Below are 15,731 nucleotides of genomic sequence, written 5' to 3'. Positions count from 1 at the left end.
ATTCATTTGTTCCGAGACACACACAATTATTCCAGTACCACTTGGAAAACCAATTCATCCTATTACGTATTTTCATCCCTTTGTTGAAAATCAATTGACCATATATGTGTGAGTCTATTTCTGGACTCTCTTTTCTGTTTATTTTATTTTTATTTCCATCCTTATATTATCACTAAGTTATCATGATTACTGTAGCCTTATAAGTCTTTAAATTAGTTAATATAGGCCCTCTATATTTGTTCTTTCTTTTTAAAGATTTCTTTATATATTCTTTGTCCTTTCCATTTCCATAGATATTTTAGTTTAATTTTTTATACTTATAAAAATCTTTCCTGGATTTTTATGAGAATGACATTGAACCTATAGATTAATTTGAGAAAAATGGTATTTTAACACTCTCAAATCTTCTAATCCTTGAACATATTAAATTTATTTATTTAGATCTTCTTGAACTCTCTTAGTAATGTTCTGTAGTATAGTGTAAAGATCTTGCAAATATTTTATTAAATACATACATAAGTGTTTTATCAATTTTGAACCTATGATAAATCATTTTGATATTTTTTATACTTTCAATTTCCTATTGTTGATTGCAGTTAAATATAAATAAAGTTCATTTTAGTCTTATTTACTTTTCTTATTTTGGTATTTAGTAAATCTTCTTTTTCTTCTAGATTTTAAAGTAAAACTTCAGATAACTGAATTTACATACTATTTTAAGTATTTAGATTTGCTAATTTCTCTCTAAACAATGTTTTTCTGTTTCCCTCAAATTTTGATAGACAGAAATATGCTCATTTTCTGTATGAGTTCTTCTTTTGTTTTTTTTTTTTTGGAGGAAGATCAGCCCTGCGCTAACATCCATGCCAATCCTCTTCTTTTTGCTGAAGAAGACTGGTCCTGGGCCAACATCTGTGCCCATCTTCTTCCACTCTTCATGTGGGACACCCCCACAGCATGGCCTGACAAGCGGTGCGCTGGTGCGTGCCGGGATCTGAACCTGGGCCGCCAGCAGTGGAGCGTGGGCACTCAACCGCTACGCCACAGGGCCGGCCCCGGCATTTCTATTTTTGAAAGCATAATTTTAGCAAATTAACTAGAAGTGAACAATAAATTTGACAAGGTAGATGAAATGGACAACTTCCTTGGAATATCCAATTACCAAAACTGACTGAAAAAGATGGAAAAAAATCTAGAGTAGTCCATATCTGTTAGAGAAATAGAATCTACATTTAAATCCTCTCCATAAAAATAACTCCAGGCTCAGATGACATTAATGGTGACTTCTTCCAAATGTTTAAATAAGAACTAAACTTTTGCACAGAATGGGGAATGATGTAACACTTCCAAATTTGTTTCATGAAGCCACACAGCCTCAATATCAAAACCTTATGAAGACATTATAAGAAAGAAAATTTATAGGCTGATGGATGTATCTTATAATTGAAGATGTAAAGAATCTCAATGTATTAATGTTAAAAATTAAACCTATTAATGCAAGAAAACGATAATAACTCATAACTAATTGGAGTTTATTTCAGAAATATAAGGTTAAATTAATATTTAAACCTCAATCAATGATTTGATATTAACAGAATAAAAAAGAAAAAACATGTGATCATCTTTAGATGAATTATCTCATTTAAAACTGAAACATTACTTTGAGATTGGTATTATTATTACAGTCTTATAGAGAATAAAATGATTTCGTACCAATAGAACCCTATAGATGATAATATACTTAACATAATTCACGCAGTTATTAAATGGAATAGGAGAATTCAAGTTTAGGTCTATCATTTGCCAAAGACTATTATTCACAACTACTTTATCCTGACTGTTACACAGCAGCTCTCTGCCTACTGTTATAATTAATATTGAACCCTACTATTAGTCCTACAAGCTATAGGAGTTTCATATATTAGGAAACTTTTGGCTAACAGAATCTTAGGAGAGTATCTTGGTAATTTCACGTATCAGGCAGTAATTAAGACCAAGTTTGACTCACAGAGGCTTTCTCAAAGTAAGCAGTATTAACATAAATTTCTGAGCCCTGTCACATCCATTTTATCTCATTTTCCTAATACTAAACCTGTTTTCAGTTATATGATAGAAAAAAACAAAGAACTTTCTAATTCCCTCTTATCAATTGGAAATTTTGTACATTTTCTCCTTCAATAAGCCCACCCATAAACATAGAGGGATTGTCTTTACTAGACATCTTGGCATGTATTATCACATACTCCAAAATAATGTACATATTATAAACATTTATGGATAAACAGAATTCATTAACCTCTCACATCCACACATTATTTTTATCATAAGCATATAATATATGCATAATATTTATAAGCATGTGTGCTTGCTTAATATATTTTTTAATTAGAAAAATAGATATAAAGCAAAACAGACTTTAGCAAGTATATTGCCATTCAAAGATTTTTCTGCCTTCAGAAACTTCCTAGGAGAACCTAGGACTGGGATCATGTCTTCCATCTGTTAGTTTACCATGTAAATTTATTTAAATATTATTTTCCTTAATGCTATTAATATTGTAACTCAGCATACTTTAAAAAGAAGGCTTGCCTTTGGGCTTTTCATTTACCATAACTGTCTGCCCTGGAAGAAAGCTATACCGCACTAGATTTATAATAATTGAAGTCTCTCACTCTGGGAAGAAGCTCTACATTATAGAGCTTGTTTTGCATAAGGATGTAGATTGGTGGATTCTTTTCTGGAAAAATTGAAAGTCCCTGAGAAAAGACCTATAAACACTGATAACTAAGAAAGTCAATATCTATCAAAGAGGTCCCTATAAGAGCATTAAACTCATTAGCTGGAGTTTCAAATCAACTTTCGAAAGTCTCTTTATTAAATGTGAATTAATAGTCAAAGATAACAAGATATTTGAAAAATAGCTCCAAAATTAAAGATAAAAAACAAAACAAGCAAAAGAAATTAAATACTGAATTTCAAAAGTTATGAAAATAATAAATGTGAGGCAGAATAGATGCATTTATGAAAATATATATCTTCTTTAACTTACCTTTCTTCATTATGTTTTAAGTGCAATGGAATGTCTTTGAGTTAAGATGTGTATATCTACCAAGTCTATATCCACAGTGCTCTTCTGTAGATTCCATAATTTTGAACCACAGTAATTTCTGCGTCTTTATGTTACATTTTTAATATTTGAAATACTGAAATGAAACAAATAATAAATAGCACACATTTGGTAGAAAAAAACATGAAAATCTATTTCAGTGTTTACCTTAGAAATGAATACATGATTAAGTCAAGGGAGTTTCTTAGCTATAGAGTGATTTGATTTTAATATTTTGATTTTAGAAATAAAAGAAGAGAAGGGGATGCGTCCTAACTCATTCTATAAGGCCAACATCACTCAGATTAAAAAAAATACAGGAACATTGCAAAAAAAAAAAGAAAGAAAATTACAGGCCTATCTCACTGATGAACATAGATGCAAAATCCTCAACAAAATACTAGTGAATTGGATACAAAAATACATTAAAAAGATCATAAACCATGATCAAGTGGGATTTATTGCAGCGATGCAGGGATGGTTCCATATCCACAAATCAATCAATGAAATATACCACATTAAACAAATGAAGAATAAAAATCACATGATCATCTCAATAGATGCAGAGAAAGTATTCAACAAGATAGTGTCCATTTATGATAAAAACTCTGAATAAAATGGGTATAGACAGAAAATACCTCAACATAATAAAGGCCATATGTGGCAAACCCATAGGTAACATCATATTCAATGGTGAAAAACTGAAAGTCATCCCTTTAATAACATGAATTAGACAAGGACGCCCTCTTTCACCACTCTTATTTAACACAGTATTGGAAATCCTACCCAGAACAATCAGTCAAGAAAAAGAAATAAAAATGATCAAAATTGAAATGAAGTAAAACTGTCACTTAGAAGATGATATCATTTTATATGTAGAAAATCCTAAAGAATCCACCCAAAAACTAATAGGGATGATAAATGAACACAGTAAAGTTGCAGGGTACAAAATCAACATACAAAAATCAGTGGTGTTTTTATACACTAACACTGAAATAGCAGAAAGAGAAATCAAGAATGCAATCCAACTTAATCACAATGAAAATAATAAAACACCTAGGAATAAATTTAAACAAAGAAGTGTACATTGAAAACTATAAAACATTGTTGAAATAAATCAAAGAAGAAAGAAAAAAGTAGAAAGATATTCCATGCTCATGGATTGGAAAAATTAATGTAGTTAAAATGTCCATACTTCCCAAAGCAATCTACAGATTCAATGGAATCCCTATCAAAGTCCCATGACATTTTTCACAGAAATAGAACAAAGAATCCTAAAATTGATATGGAACAACAAAAGACCCTGAACAGCTAAAGCAATTCTGAGAAAAAAGAACAAAGTTGGAGGTATCACACTCCCTGATTTCAAAATATACTACACAGCGTGTTAATTACAACAGCATTGTACTGGCACAATAACAGATGCACAGATCAATGGAACAGTATAGAGAGCCCAGAAATAGACACGCATCTATGGACTGCTAATTTTTGACAAGTGAGCCAAGACTATAGCGGAGAATGGAAAGTCTCTTCAATAAATGGTGCTGGGAAAACTGGACGGTCACATGCAAAAGAATGAAAGTAGACCATTATCTTATACGATACACAAAAATTAACTTAAAATGGATTCAAGACTTGAATGTAAGATGTGAAACCATAACGTTCTAGAAGAAAACATAGGCAGTACACTCTTTGACATCAGTCTTAGCAGTTTTTTATTTATTTATTTATTTATTTTTTGCTGAGGAAGATTCACCCTGAGCTAACATCTGCACGGATCTTCCTCTATTTTGTATGTGGGTCACTGCCACAGCATGGACGCTGATGAGTGGTGTAGGTCTGCACCCAGGAATTGAATCCAGGCCACCGAAGCAGAGCACACTGAACTTAACCACTAGGCCACAGGGCCGGCTCCCTTAGCAGTTAATTTTTGAATACCATGTCTCACCAGGCAAGGGAAACAAAAGAAAAAATAAACAATGGGACTACATCAAACTAAAAAGCTTCTGCACAGCAAAGGAAACCATCAACAAAACAAAAAGACAACCTAACAACTGGGAGGAGATATTTGCAAATCATATATCTCACAAGGGGTTAATATCTAAAATATATAAAGAACTCAACATCAAAAAACAAGCAATCCCATTAAATAATGGTCAAAGGATCTGAAAATTTTTCCAAGGTAGATATGCAGATGGCCAACAGGCACAGGAAAAGATGTTCAACATCATTAATTACTAGGGAAATACAAATCAAAACTACAATGAGATATCACCTCATGCCTGTCAAAACGGCTATAATTAACAAGACAAAAAAAATAAGGGTTGGAGAAGATGTGGAGAAAAGGGAACCCTCATACACAGCTGGTGATATGTAAAACGGTGCAGCCACAATAGAAAACAGTATGGAGATTTCTCATAAAAGTAAGACCAGAACTACCATGCGATCCAGCTGTTCCACTTATGGCTATCTATCCAAAGAACAAGAAAACGTGCAAGTGTAAAGCAACCCTATGTCCATTGAGCATTATTCACAATAGCCAAGTCCTGGAAACATCCTATTTGCCCATCAGTGGATGAATGCATAAAAATATGGTATCCATATACATGACGGAATACCACTCAGCCATAAAAAGATGAAATCTTGCCATTTGCAACAACATGGATGTACCTTGAGGGTATTACGCTAAGCGAAATAAGTCAGACAGAGAAAGTCAAATACCATACGATTTCGCTCATAAGTGGAAGCTAAAAGCAACAACAATAAAAACAAACACATAGATATTAGACTGGTGGTTACCATAGGGGAAAGGGTGAGGGAGGAGGCCTAAAGGGGTAATAGGGCACATGTGTATGGTGACAGATGGTAATTAGCCTTTGGGTGTACATGATGTTGTCTACATAGAAACTGAAATATAATGATGTACACTTAATATTTATATAATGTTATAAACCAATGTTATCTCAATAAAAAAACCAATGAGTTATGGTTAGGGTCTGGAGAGACAGGGCAATGAGTGACTGATTAACGGCTGTGGAGTTTCCTTTTGAGGTAATGAAAATATTCTGGAGTTATACAGTGTTGATGGTTGCACAGCATTGTGAATGTGAATGTGAATGTGAACTAAAGCCACTCAATTTACATTTCAATGGATAAAATGGTTAATTTTACAGAATGTGAATTTCATCTCAATAAAAAAAAAAAATGACGTGGTGAAAAAAACTGTACTAAAAGTGTTCCCTAAATATACACTTGTATAATTTCCTACAAAACATATATGACTAAGAATATATGTCTAGGAAAACAGTTAAATAAATTTTGTAAATACATATGATGCACTTTTATTTAACCATAAAATAACTGATTAATTCTATTTTCAGTGTGCTTAATATATAATGTCAATAGAAAATGCCAGAAATTGTTTTAATATTGTACTGTATAAATATTTCTTCAAAAAATATACAGCAAATATATATTAAGAAATGAATCAGAAATGACATACTTTTGGGCCAACCCCATGGCTTAGTGGTTAAGTGCGTGCACTCTGCTACTGGAGGCACGGGGTTCAGATCCCAGGCGTGCACTGACGCACCGCTTGTCCTGTTATGCTGAGGCAGCGTCCCACATACAGCAACTAGAAGGATGTACAACTATGACATACAACTGGGGCTTAGGGGAGAAAAAGGGAAAAAAAAAAAAGAGGAGGATTGGCAATAGATGTTAGCTCAGGGCCTGTCTTCCTCAGCAAAAAGAGGAAGATTGGCATGGGTGTTAGATCAGGGCTGATCTTCCTCACACACACACACAAAAGAAATAACATACTTTTTTAAATTTAAGAGTTCAAATTGTCTCTTTCAAAATTAACTTTTCTTTTCCCAGTTAATAAAAATATGTAGGCATTACTTTCATTGCCTAATTAAAGGAATACAAAACTGGAGTTACTTATTGTGTATTCTTATTATCCCTATTATGACTATAATCATTATCACATCATAATTTGGACACTTAAATATTCCTAACTTAATATGTACGCATAGTAAGCCTGAACTTTTGATGAAACTCTATAATGCTGTGATATTCATCAGCAACCTCAGTTGAAAGAAAAAATAATCCCATAAAAGAACATATGAATGTGTGTGAGAATGAATGAAATATTCTGAAACTTTGTAAGGGCTTCCAACTTGTGTGCTAAAGGGCATTACACATAAAAGAGACAAAACCCTATAAAATATTATAAATTGTTAACATTCATTAAAATAAGATTGTGTTTATTCTCATTCCTGGGTATATATTACTTACATGGATATAGATAGACGTATACAAAATTATTCCCTTATTTGTGCATCGCATTCTAGGAGTAGGAATGGAAAGCTTTCAATATTTTCCTTCTCTGAATAGGGGTTAGCTGAATTCCCATAGCAGTACCTGTGTCGAGTGTCGTGCAATAATCCTTTGGGGTGTATAACACACATATTTCTTTAAAGAATTAGTTCAATAATACACATATCAGGGGATTCAGAGGAAGAAGACAATGAACGTACATATATTGTAGAATCATGATGGTTTCTGACCAATACCCTGAACACCTGGACCAGATTGCATTCAGCTCATCGTTTTGCTATCCAGAAACTAAGGTATTAAGGATGTACGAAAGTGGAACTAATGATAAGATTGTTGTTGTTGCTAGTACTAAGATGAGTTGGAGAGAGGATTTTTGAGTGTATGTGAATTGACCTTTATACTATCGGAAACCCTAGCTTGATTCCACCTACCCATTCGAAGGCACAGATGCTGTAAAAGATTGGGTTTTCTTGAAAATGTTCTCGATCACGGTCAACACACTCTTGCTTCTTACCTGCCCTCCTCTTGTTCCTAAGAATTAGAGTCTAATTTACTCACCTCATGTTTAGAAAGACTTATCTGTGACTCTGTTTCATCCATTTTAGAGAGCAAAACCTTCTTGGAGGAACCCACTGTCATATTGAAAGAAGCGTATGGGTTGTAAAATTGATGACTGTCTAGTGACAAAACAAACGCATTTTCTATGCAGTTTGGAAATGAGAAGAGACAGTAGACGATAAAAGATTATACTTTATAAGTGGCCACATTCATATGTTATTCTTACTCCTTCAACATTCGTGCCTGCTCACAGCATAATATGAATCCATTTTCCATGCAGAAAAATTAAGCTGTAATGTGTCAAAATCATTTTAAATTTGTTTTGGAAAAACACTAGTGTATTTTGTGGTTAATACTATATGACTTGGTATAAGCTGGGATTGTTCACTGAGAGTTTTACAAATTTATTGAAAATGTGCCCTAAACTTCTCATGTAGTAATAAAACCAGTGTTACTCATTAACACTACAACTATAAAAAGGAAAGATGAGGGACATAAATGTGATATTTATCTCATATTTAGGAAATATGTTTTTAATACTGCAAATTACAAGGCTCTTGTTCACCTTGCAGTTATGAGCTTAAGCCCATATCAGTGCTGCTAAACAGGAAATTGAAGATCAGCTAATATCTTCTGATTGATTTAAGCAAAGTTCTCATGTTTAAATTTTCCACTGTACACAAATAGACTGAAAATGATAATTTCTGTATTTTGTACTATTTCATTGTGGAAACTCTAACAGATCTGAAGATGAAACAATTTGTTAACACTCATCTCAAATTGTTCTGCGTCAAACATATCATCTACTGCTTCTCAAAGGTTATCTGAATCCAACATTTATTGTTTGGGTTTCTATTTCACATGATAGTAATATTTCCTCCCAAATTTTGGGTATGTGTTGGCATGTTAATATGATTTCTGTTTCCCAAAACATCATGTGTGTACTTCATTTATTGTTTTCTTGGCACTTCCTCTTTAATATTCATATATATGTATATATTTTATTGCATAAATTTTTATATAATATAACTGTAAATTATGACCAATTTGTAGTATAGTTTAACTAATTAACCTTTATTTCCTAGCCCATGATCTTTGTTTTTTCTGCTGTCTTATTTTCTTTTCCTTGCTCTAAGAGTTTGTGATGACACAAGAGAGACTTTGAAGAGCACTCTTGTTAAATACTTCATAATACGTTGCTTTTCTAAAGAAGCAACATATATATTTCCAAATATTCCAAAGAATATTTCCAAAGAACTTGTTTTTTGCAGTGTCTAATCTGTCACCCTTTGTTGCGGACACATGAAGATTAAACAGGGATGTAGGTAGAAATATTGAATAAGGAACAACTTGAAATATCTGATTAATCCACTCTTATAAACAATGTTAACTATCCTCTTAGGATGCCTGTAAATTTTAACAAATACTATGAATGCAATTATATCAGGTGCGATGAGGGCCAAGGATAAGGCATCATAAAAAATGAGAGGGTTGAAACCAATACTCACACTGAAGTGTGAGACTCACAGTCTCTTTCCACTACTCAATGCCAAGAACACTGGCAGGCAGTCGTATGTTCCTCCAGGATAGAGATTGCTGGATTCTTTTCTGGAGAAATTGAAAGTCCCTGACAAAAGACCTATAAACCCTGATAACTAAAGATGCCAACAATGAGGCAAAGAGGTCCCTACTAGAGCACTAAAGGTAAATCCTACCAGTTGATGAGACTCACTCATCACCTGGAGTTTCAAACCTGCTTTCTCAAGACTCTTTATTCACTTCAAATTAACAGTCAAAGATTGCAAGACATTTGAGAAGTAGTTCCAAAGTTAAAAATAAAAAACAAAGCAAGCTATAAAAATAAACTATTGAAATTCAGAAGTTATGAAAATAATATACATGAAGCAGAATAGATGTATTTACATTAATATATATCTTCTTTAATTTACCTTTCTCCGTTATAAGTACAACGGATTGCCTTTGGATTAAGATGAGTATATTCACCAAGTCTATAGCTTCACTGCAAATCTGTAGATACCATAGTTTTGAACCACAATATTTTCCAAAAATTCCGTGTCTTTATATTATGTCCTTAATATTTGATATGTTGAAAGGAAACAAATAAGAAATAGCACACATATGGTAGAAACAAATCATGAAAATCTACTTCCGTTTTTACCGTAAGAATGAATACATGATTGAATCAAGGATGTTTCTTACATATAGAGTGACTGGATTTTAGAAGCATTTACCTGAAACTCATTTTCTTTAAACATATGCTTTAGATTTTATAGTGTGGCTATCTGGAGTGCTCCAAGGAGCAAAAAGTGTGTCCAAGTAGGGGAAAAGTACTGAAAACCAGAATCAACTGGACTTAAGGAACACTGAGGTTACTAAACCATATTTCTCTCTTATGGTTACTTGCCTTTGAACAGGTCATTAGAGATTTTGGACATCGGTTTCCTAACTGAAACATGGGTATACCAAATTACCCCATACATTTTAATTACCATTAAATGATATTCATGAGTATTTCACAAATTGTCAAGTCCTTGAATACAAAGAGTTCTTTTTGATATTCTATATTCTAATCTGCTACCTAAATGTCTCCATGCATACAAATTTCTACACTTATTCTGTACATTAAGTTTCTAAGTAAACCAATTCTTTAGAAAATTGAAACTTAACAGGCCAGGCTGGGATATCAGATAGCTTTCTTTTTGCCCAGCTTCCATAACTTACAAGACAAAAAATAATGACCAACATCTTTATATTCTCTAATGTTCTTTTCCCCAGTAATGTGGAAATTATGTGATCTGCCTTACGGAGTATTTGTGATGATTAACTGTGTAAAACCTATAACAAGCGACCATAGTTCCTGTTTCATTAGAAATGTCCAATAATGTTAGCGGTGGGATGAGAATATTTAAATATGGTGATTTCCCCTCTTCAATAACATAAACTTGGGTTAGTCCTTTTCAAGCACTGTCGGAGAGATTATTAAGATTAGTAACCTTGGATACTTTTCCTCTTAGTGAAAGATGTTCCAGTATCTCAGAGATTCCAACAGCTCTAATTTCCACGTCTCTGAGTTCATTCTGATGGGATTCCCAGGCATTCACAGCTGGCAGCACTGGCTCTCCCTGCCCCTGGCTCTGCTCTACCTCTTAGCTCTCAGCGCCAACATCCTTATCCTGATCGTCATCAATCAAGAAGCAACCCTGCACCAGCCTATGTACCATTTCCTGGGCATCTTGGCTGTGGTGGACATGGGCCTGACTACCACCATCATGCCCAAGATCCTGGCCATCTTATGGTTTAACGCTAAGAGGATTGGTCTCCCTGAGTGCTTTGCTCAGATGTATGTCATACATTGTTTTGTGGGCATGGAGTCAGGCATCTTTCTCTGCATGGCTATAGATAGATATGTAGCCATTTGCCAACCACTACGCCATCCTTCAATAATTACTGAATCATTTGTGGTCAAAGCAACTGTGTTCATGGCACTGAGGAACAGTCTTTCTACCATCCCAGTGCCTATGTTGGCTGCTCAGAGAAATTACTGCTCCCAGAACCAAATTGAGCACTGTCTGTGCACTACTCTCGGAGTCACTAGCCTATCCTGTGATGACGGGAAAATCAACAGCATCTACCAGCTAATTCTTGCCTGGACACTCATGGGAAGTGACCTGGGTTTGATTGTTTTGTCATATACTTTGATATTTCACTCTGTGCTGAAGCTGAACTCAGCAGAAGCTGCATCCAAGGCCCTAAGTACGTGCACTTCCCACCTCATCCTAATCCTTTTCTTCTATACTGTCCTCATTGTCATTTCCATCACCCACAGCACAGCAATGACAGTTCCGCTCATCCCAATTCTACTCAATGTACTACACAATGTCATTCCTCCTGCCCTCAACCCCATGGTCTATGCATTCAAGAACAAGGAGCTCAGGCAGGGCTTATATAAGGTTCTTAAGCTGGACATGAAGGGCAAGTAATATGGAGAAAGTACTCACTTTTGGAATTTCTCCACATATATATCCATTATATTTTGCAAGTTTTGCAAACGGCAGAAGAACTAAGAGACATGGACATTGTGGCAACTTTTCAGTTGTATAAGGAAACAGTAGCTATTAAAAATTCAAAGAACATGGTGAAACTTATATTCAAAATCTTACTTGTCAGGAAAATCTTCATTCCAAATAATAACACAATGATGCTGATTGTCTCAAGGAACCCAAGGGAAAGACAAGTGGAACATACATTTCGTTTTCTTACCTAGTTGCCCTGGCTAGAACTTCCAGACAATGCTGAATAGAGATGGTTAGAGCAGATATCTGCCAACCTCTTCTTCTTAATTTGAAATAGTAATCCGTGTACGTTTGATATAATTACTGATCAGTAGGAATTATTTCTGCCATTTGTCTATGGGCCTTTCAATGTGTCTTATATCTTTTTTAAATGGGCCAAGAATTTGAACAGATATTTCTCTAAAGAAGATGTGCAATGCCCAACAAGGACGTGAAAAGATGCTCAAAATCACTAAATTCAAATCAAAACCACAATAAGACACCACTATATAATCTAAAAAGGCTACAATATTAAAAAAAATTAGCAGATGTTGAGAATTTTCTGGGAACACATTAGAGTCCTCATACATGGTGAAAGGGTATGTAAAATCACACAGGAGCTATAGAAAAAAGTTTGGTAATTACTCAAAAAGTTAAAGGCAGTTAGCATATAGCTGATCAATTCAACTCCCAAGAATATAATTTAAATAATTGAACACAAGTGTAACAACAAAACTCATGTACAAATGCTCATTGTAGCATTGTTAGCTAAAAGTGGAAAGAACCCAAATGTCCATCAGTTGTTGCATGGATAAACAAATTGAGGCACATATATACAAGAGATATTATGAATCTGTAAAAAGGATGAAGTACTGATACATGCTCCTACAGAAGTAAACTTTGAAAACATTACGCTAAGTGAAAAAAAATAACAAAAGATTAAGTGTTGTATGATTCCAATTTTATGGAATCTCCAGAATAAGTAATCCTTTGAATCAGAAAGAAAGCTAGTTGTTGGCAGGGGCTGGAGGGACAGCTTAATGGTTATGGAGTTTCCCTTTGAGACAATGGAAATGTCCCAGAGTTGTATAGCACTGATATTTGCACAGCATTGTGAATGCACTAAAGGGACTCAATTGTACATTGTTAATTGGTTATTTGATGGCATGTGAATTTCACTTTGATCAAAAAATGATAAAGTAGAAAAAAACTGTGCTAAAATTTTTCTCTACATATATATTTGTTGTATCATTTCCTGCACTATAAAAGAACATATATATCTAAGATTAGGAAAATGATTAATGACATTACATGAACACATCTGAATATACTTTTAATTTATCATAATATTGCTGAATAATCCTCCTTTGAATATTCTCATCATATAACGTCAGTTAAAAACGGCAGAATTTGTTTCAATATGGTATTATACATTTTTCAAAAACATATATAACAAATGTATATTGAGAATATTAATTATTAATTTTATCACCATCTTCATTATTATCTGAATATTTGGGCATCTAAATAGTCCTAATGTAAGATGTATGCCTGATAACCCTGAACATTGGATAAATTTCTACAGTGCCATAATATTCATCAACAACTTCACTTGACAGAAAAATTAATCCAGTAAAAGAACATACGAATGTGTGAGAGTGATTGAAACGTTCTGAAACACAGTAAGAGTTTCCAACTTGTCTCCTAAAGCACCTTACACGTAAAGAAGCAAAACCCTTTAAAAATATTAAAATTGCTAACGTTCATTAAAATTAGATTGTGTTCATTCTCATTCTGCATATATATTACTCACATACAAACACACAGATATATGCATGCATATGAAATTGTTCTTTTTTTGGTGCATGATCTTATAGGTGGTAGGAATGGAAATATTTTCCCTCTCTGACGGGTTAGTTGAATTCCCATAGCAACACCTGTGCGTAGTGTGGTGCAATATCCTCATGGGAAATATAACACACATATTTCATTAAATAATTAGTTCAATAGTACATATATGAAGGGATTCAGATGTTGAAGACTGTGAATGTACATATACTGTAGAAACATGATGTTTTCTGACCAGTACCCTGAACACCTGGATGAGATTGCATCCGGCTCATTGTTTTACTATCCAGACACTAAGGTATTAAGGACATAGGAAAGTTGAACTAATGATATGATTATTGTTGTTGCTAGTACTAAGATGAATTGGAGAGAGGCTTTTTGAGAGTATGTGAATTGACCTTTATACTATCGGAAACACTGGTTTGCTTCCACCTATCCATTTGAAGGCAAAGATGCTGTAAAAGATTAGATTTCCTAGAAAATGTTTATGTCCTCAATTCTCAGATTGCAGTTCAGGGCAACTGTCCATCACGATTATGAATATCTATGTTATTTCCATAACCAAATAGGAATCAGTGGTTCTGTTGTGGTGAAAGTCAGGTATGCACCACCTCCATGACAAGAAGTAATGGAGAGAGAGCTAGAGAACAGTTCTCCATCATGGTCAGCACACTCTCGCTTCTTACCTGCCCTCCTCTTGTTCCTAAGAATGAAAGTCAAATTTACTCGCCTCATATTTGGAAAGACTTATCTGTGATTCTGTTCATCCATTTTAGAGAGCAAAACCTTCTTGGAGGAACCCACTGTCATACTGAAAGAAGAATACGGGTTGTAAAATTGAGGACTGTCTAGTGACAAAACAAACTCATTTTCTATGCAGTTTGGAAATGAGAGGAGACAACAGACGATATAAAAATTCTACTTTATAAGTGGCCACATTTGTTTGTTAATGTTACTACTTCAATTTACCTGTCCACCTACAGCATAATATGAATCCATGTTCCTTGCAGGAAAATTAAGCTGTAATGTATTGAAATCATTTTAAATTTGTTTTGGAAAAAGGCTAATACAATTTGTGGTTAACACTATATTACTTGGTATAAGCTGGGACCATTCACTAAGAGTTTTGCAAAATTATTGAAGATGGGTTCTAAACATCTCATGTAACAGTAAAACTAGCTTTAGTAACCAACACTAGAACTATAGAAAGGAATCATGAGAGACATAAATATTATTTAGGAAATATGTTCCTAGGACTACAGCACAAGAAATCTCAGAGATATATTTCCTAGTCACAATTTGTGGGTATCTATGCTTTCTGTGATTTATCTACTTGCTTTTGTTGCATGGACACAAAGAGTTCAGAGTTAACTGTTCAATGTATTGAGAGGAAGATGAGTAATGACCTTATTTGTTGAACCACCTTGACAATTTGTACACACTACTCAGATATTTATCAATAATACATTTCAAAGCCTATCTTATTTCCACAATTATCAATTGTATTATTCTATTCTCTAGTGTTACCTAAATGTCTCCATGCATACAAATCGCTACACTTATTCCATACATTAAGTTTCTAAAGAAAACAATCCTTTACCAAAATAAAACTTGAGTCCAGACTGACATATCAGATCGCTTTCCTCTTGTCCAGCTTCCGTGGTTCACCAGACAGAGGATAAGGACCAGAGTCCTCTTATTCTCTAATGTTCTATTCATCAATAATGAGGAAATTATGTGACCTGCCTTACGGAGCTTTTGTGATGATTAACTGAGTTAACACCTAGAATGTGCAACCACATTTC

The 15,731-nt window shown here is 34.0% G+C and overlaps 1 protein-coding gene across 1 annotated transcript; it reads left to right on the top strand.

The window, feature by feature from the left end:
• The first annotated feature begins 11,046 nt into the window (after positions 1-11,046).
• Positions 11,047-12,006, top strand: LOC101406074 (olfactory receptor 56B2-like). The gene has a single exon (XM_004418616.1). The coding sequence runs from the start codon at positions 11,047-11,049 to the stop codon at positions 12,004-12,006; it is 960 nt and encodes a 319-aa protein (XP_004418673.1).
• The last annotated feature ends 3,725 nt before the right edge of the window (positions 12,007-15,731 follow it).

The sequence above is a fragment of the Ceratotherium simum genome, chromosome 7 (genome assembly GCF_057802395.1).
Source record: "Ceratotherium simum simum isolate JZ-2026a chromosome 7, ASM5780239v1, whole genome shotgun sequence".
Lineage (NCBI taxonomy): Eukaryota > Metazoa > Chordata > Mammalia > Perissodactyla > Rhinocerotidae > Ceratotherium > Ceratotherium simum.
The sequence above is the reverse complement of the archived record's forward strand: the minus strand, read 5'-3'. Positions and strand labels throughout refer to the sequence as shown.

What these genes read in the sequence shown, in the direction of transcription:
- LOC101406074 (XM_004418616.1), top strand. Translation starts at nt 11,047, where the DNA reads ATGTTCCAGTATCTCAGAGATTCCAACAGCTCTAATTTCCACGTCTCT.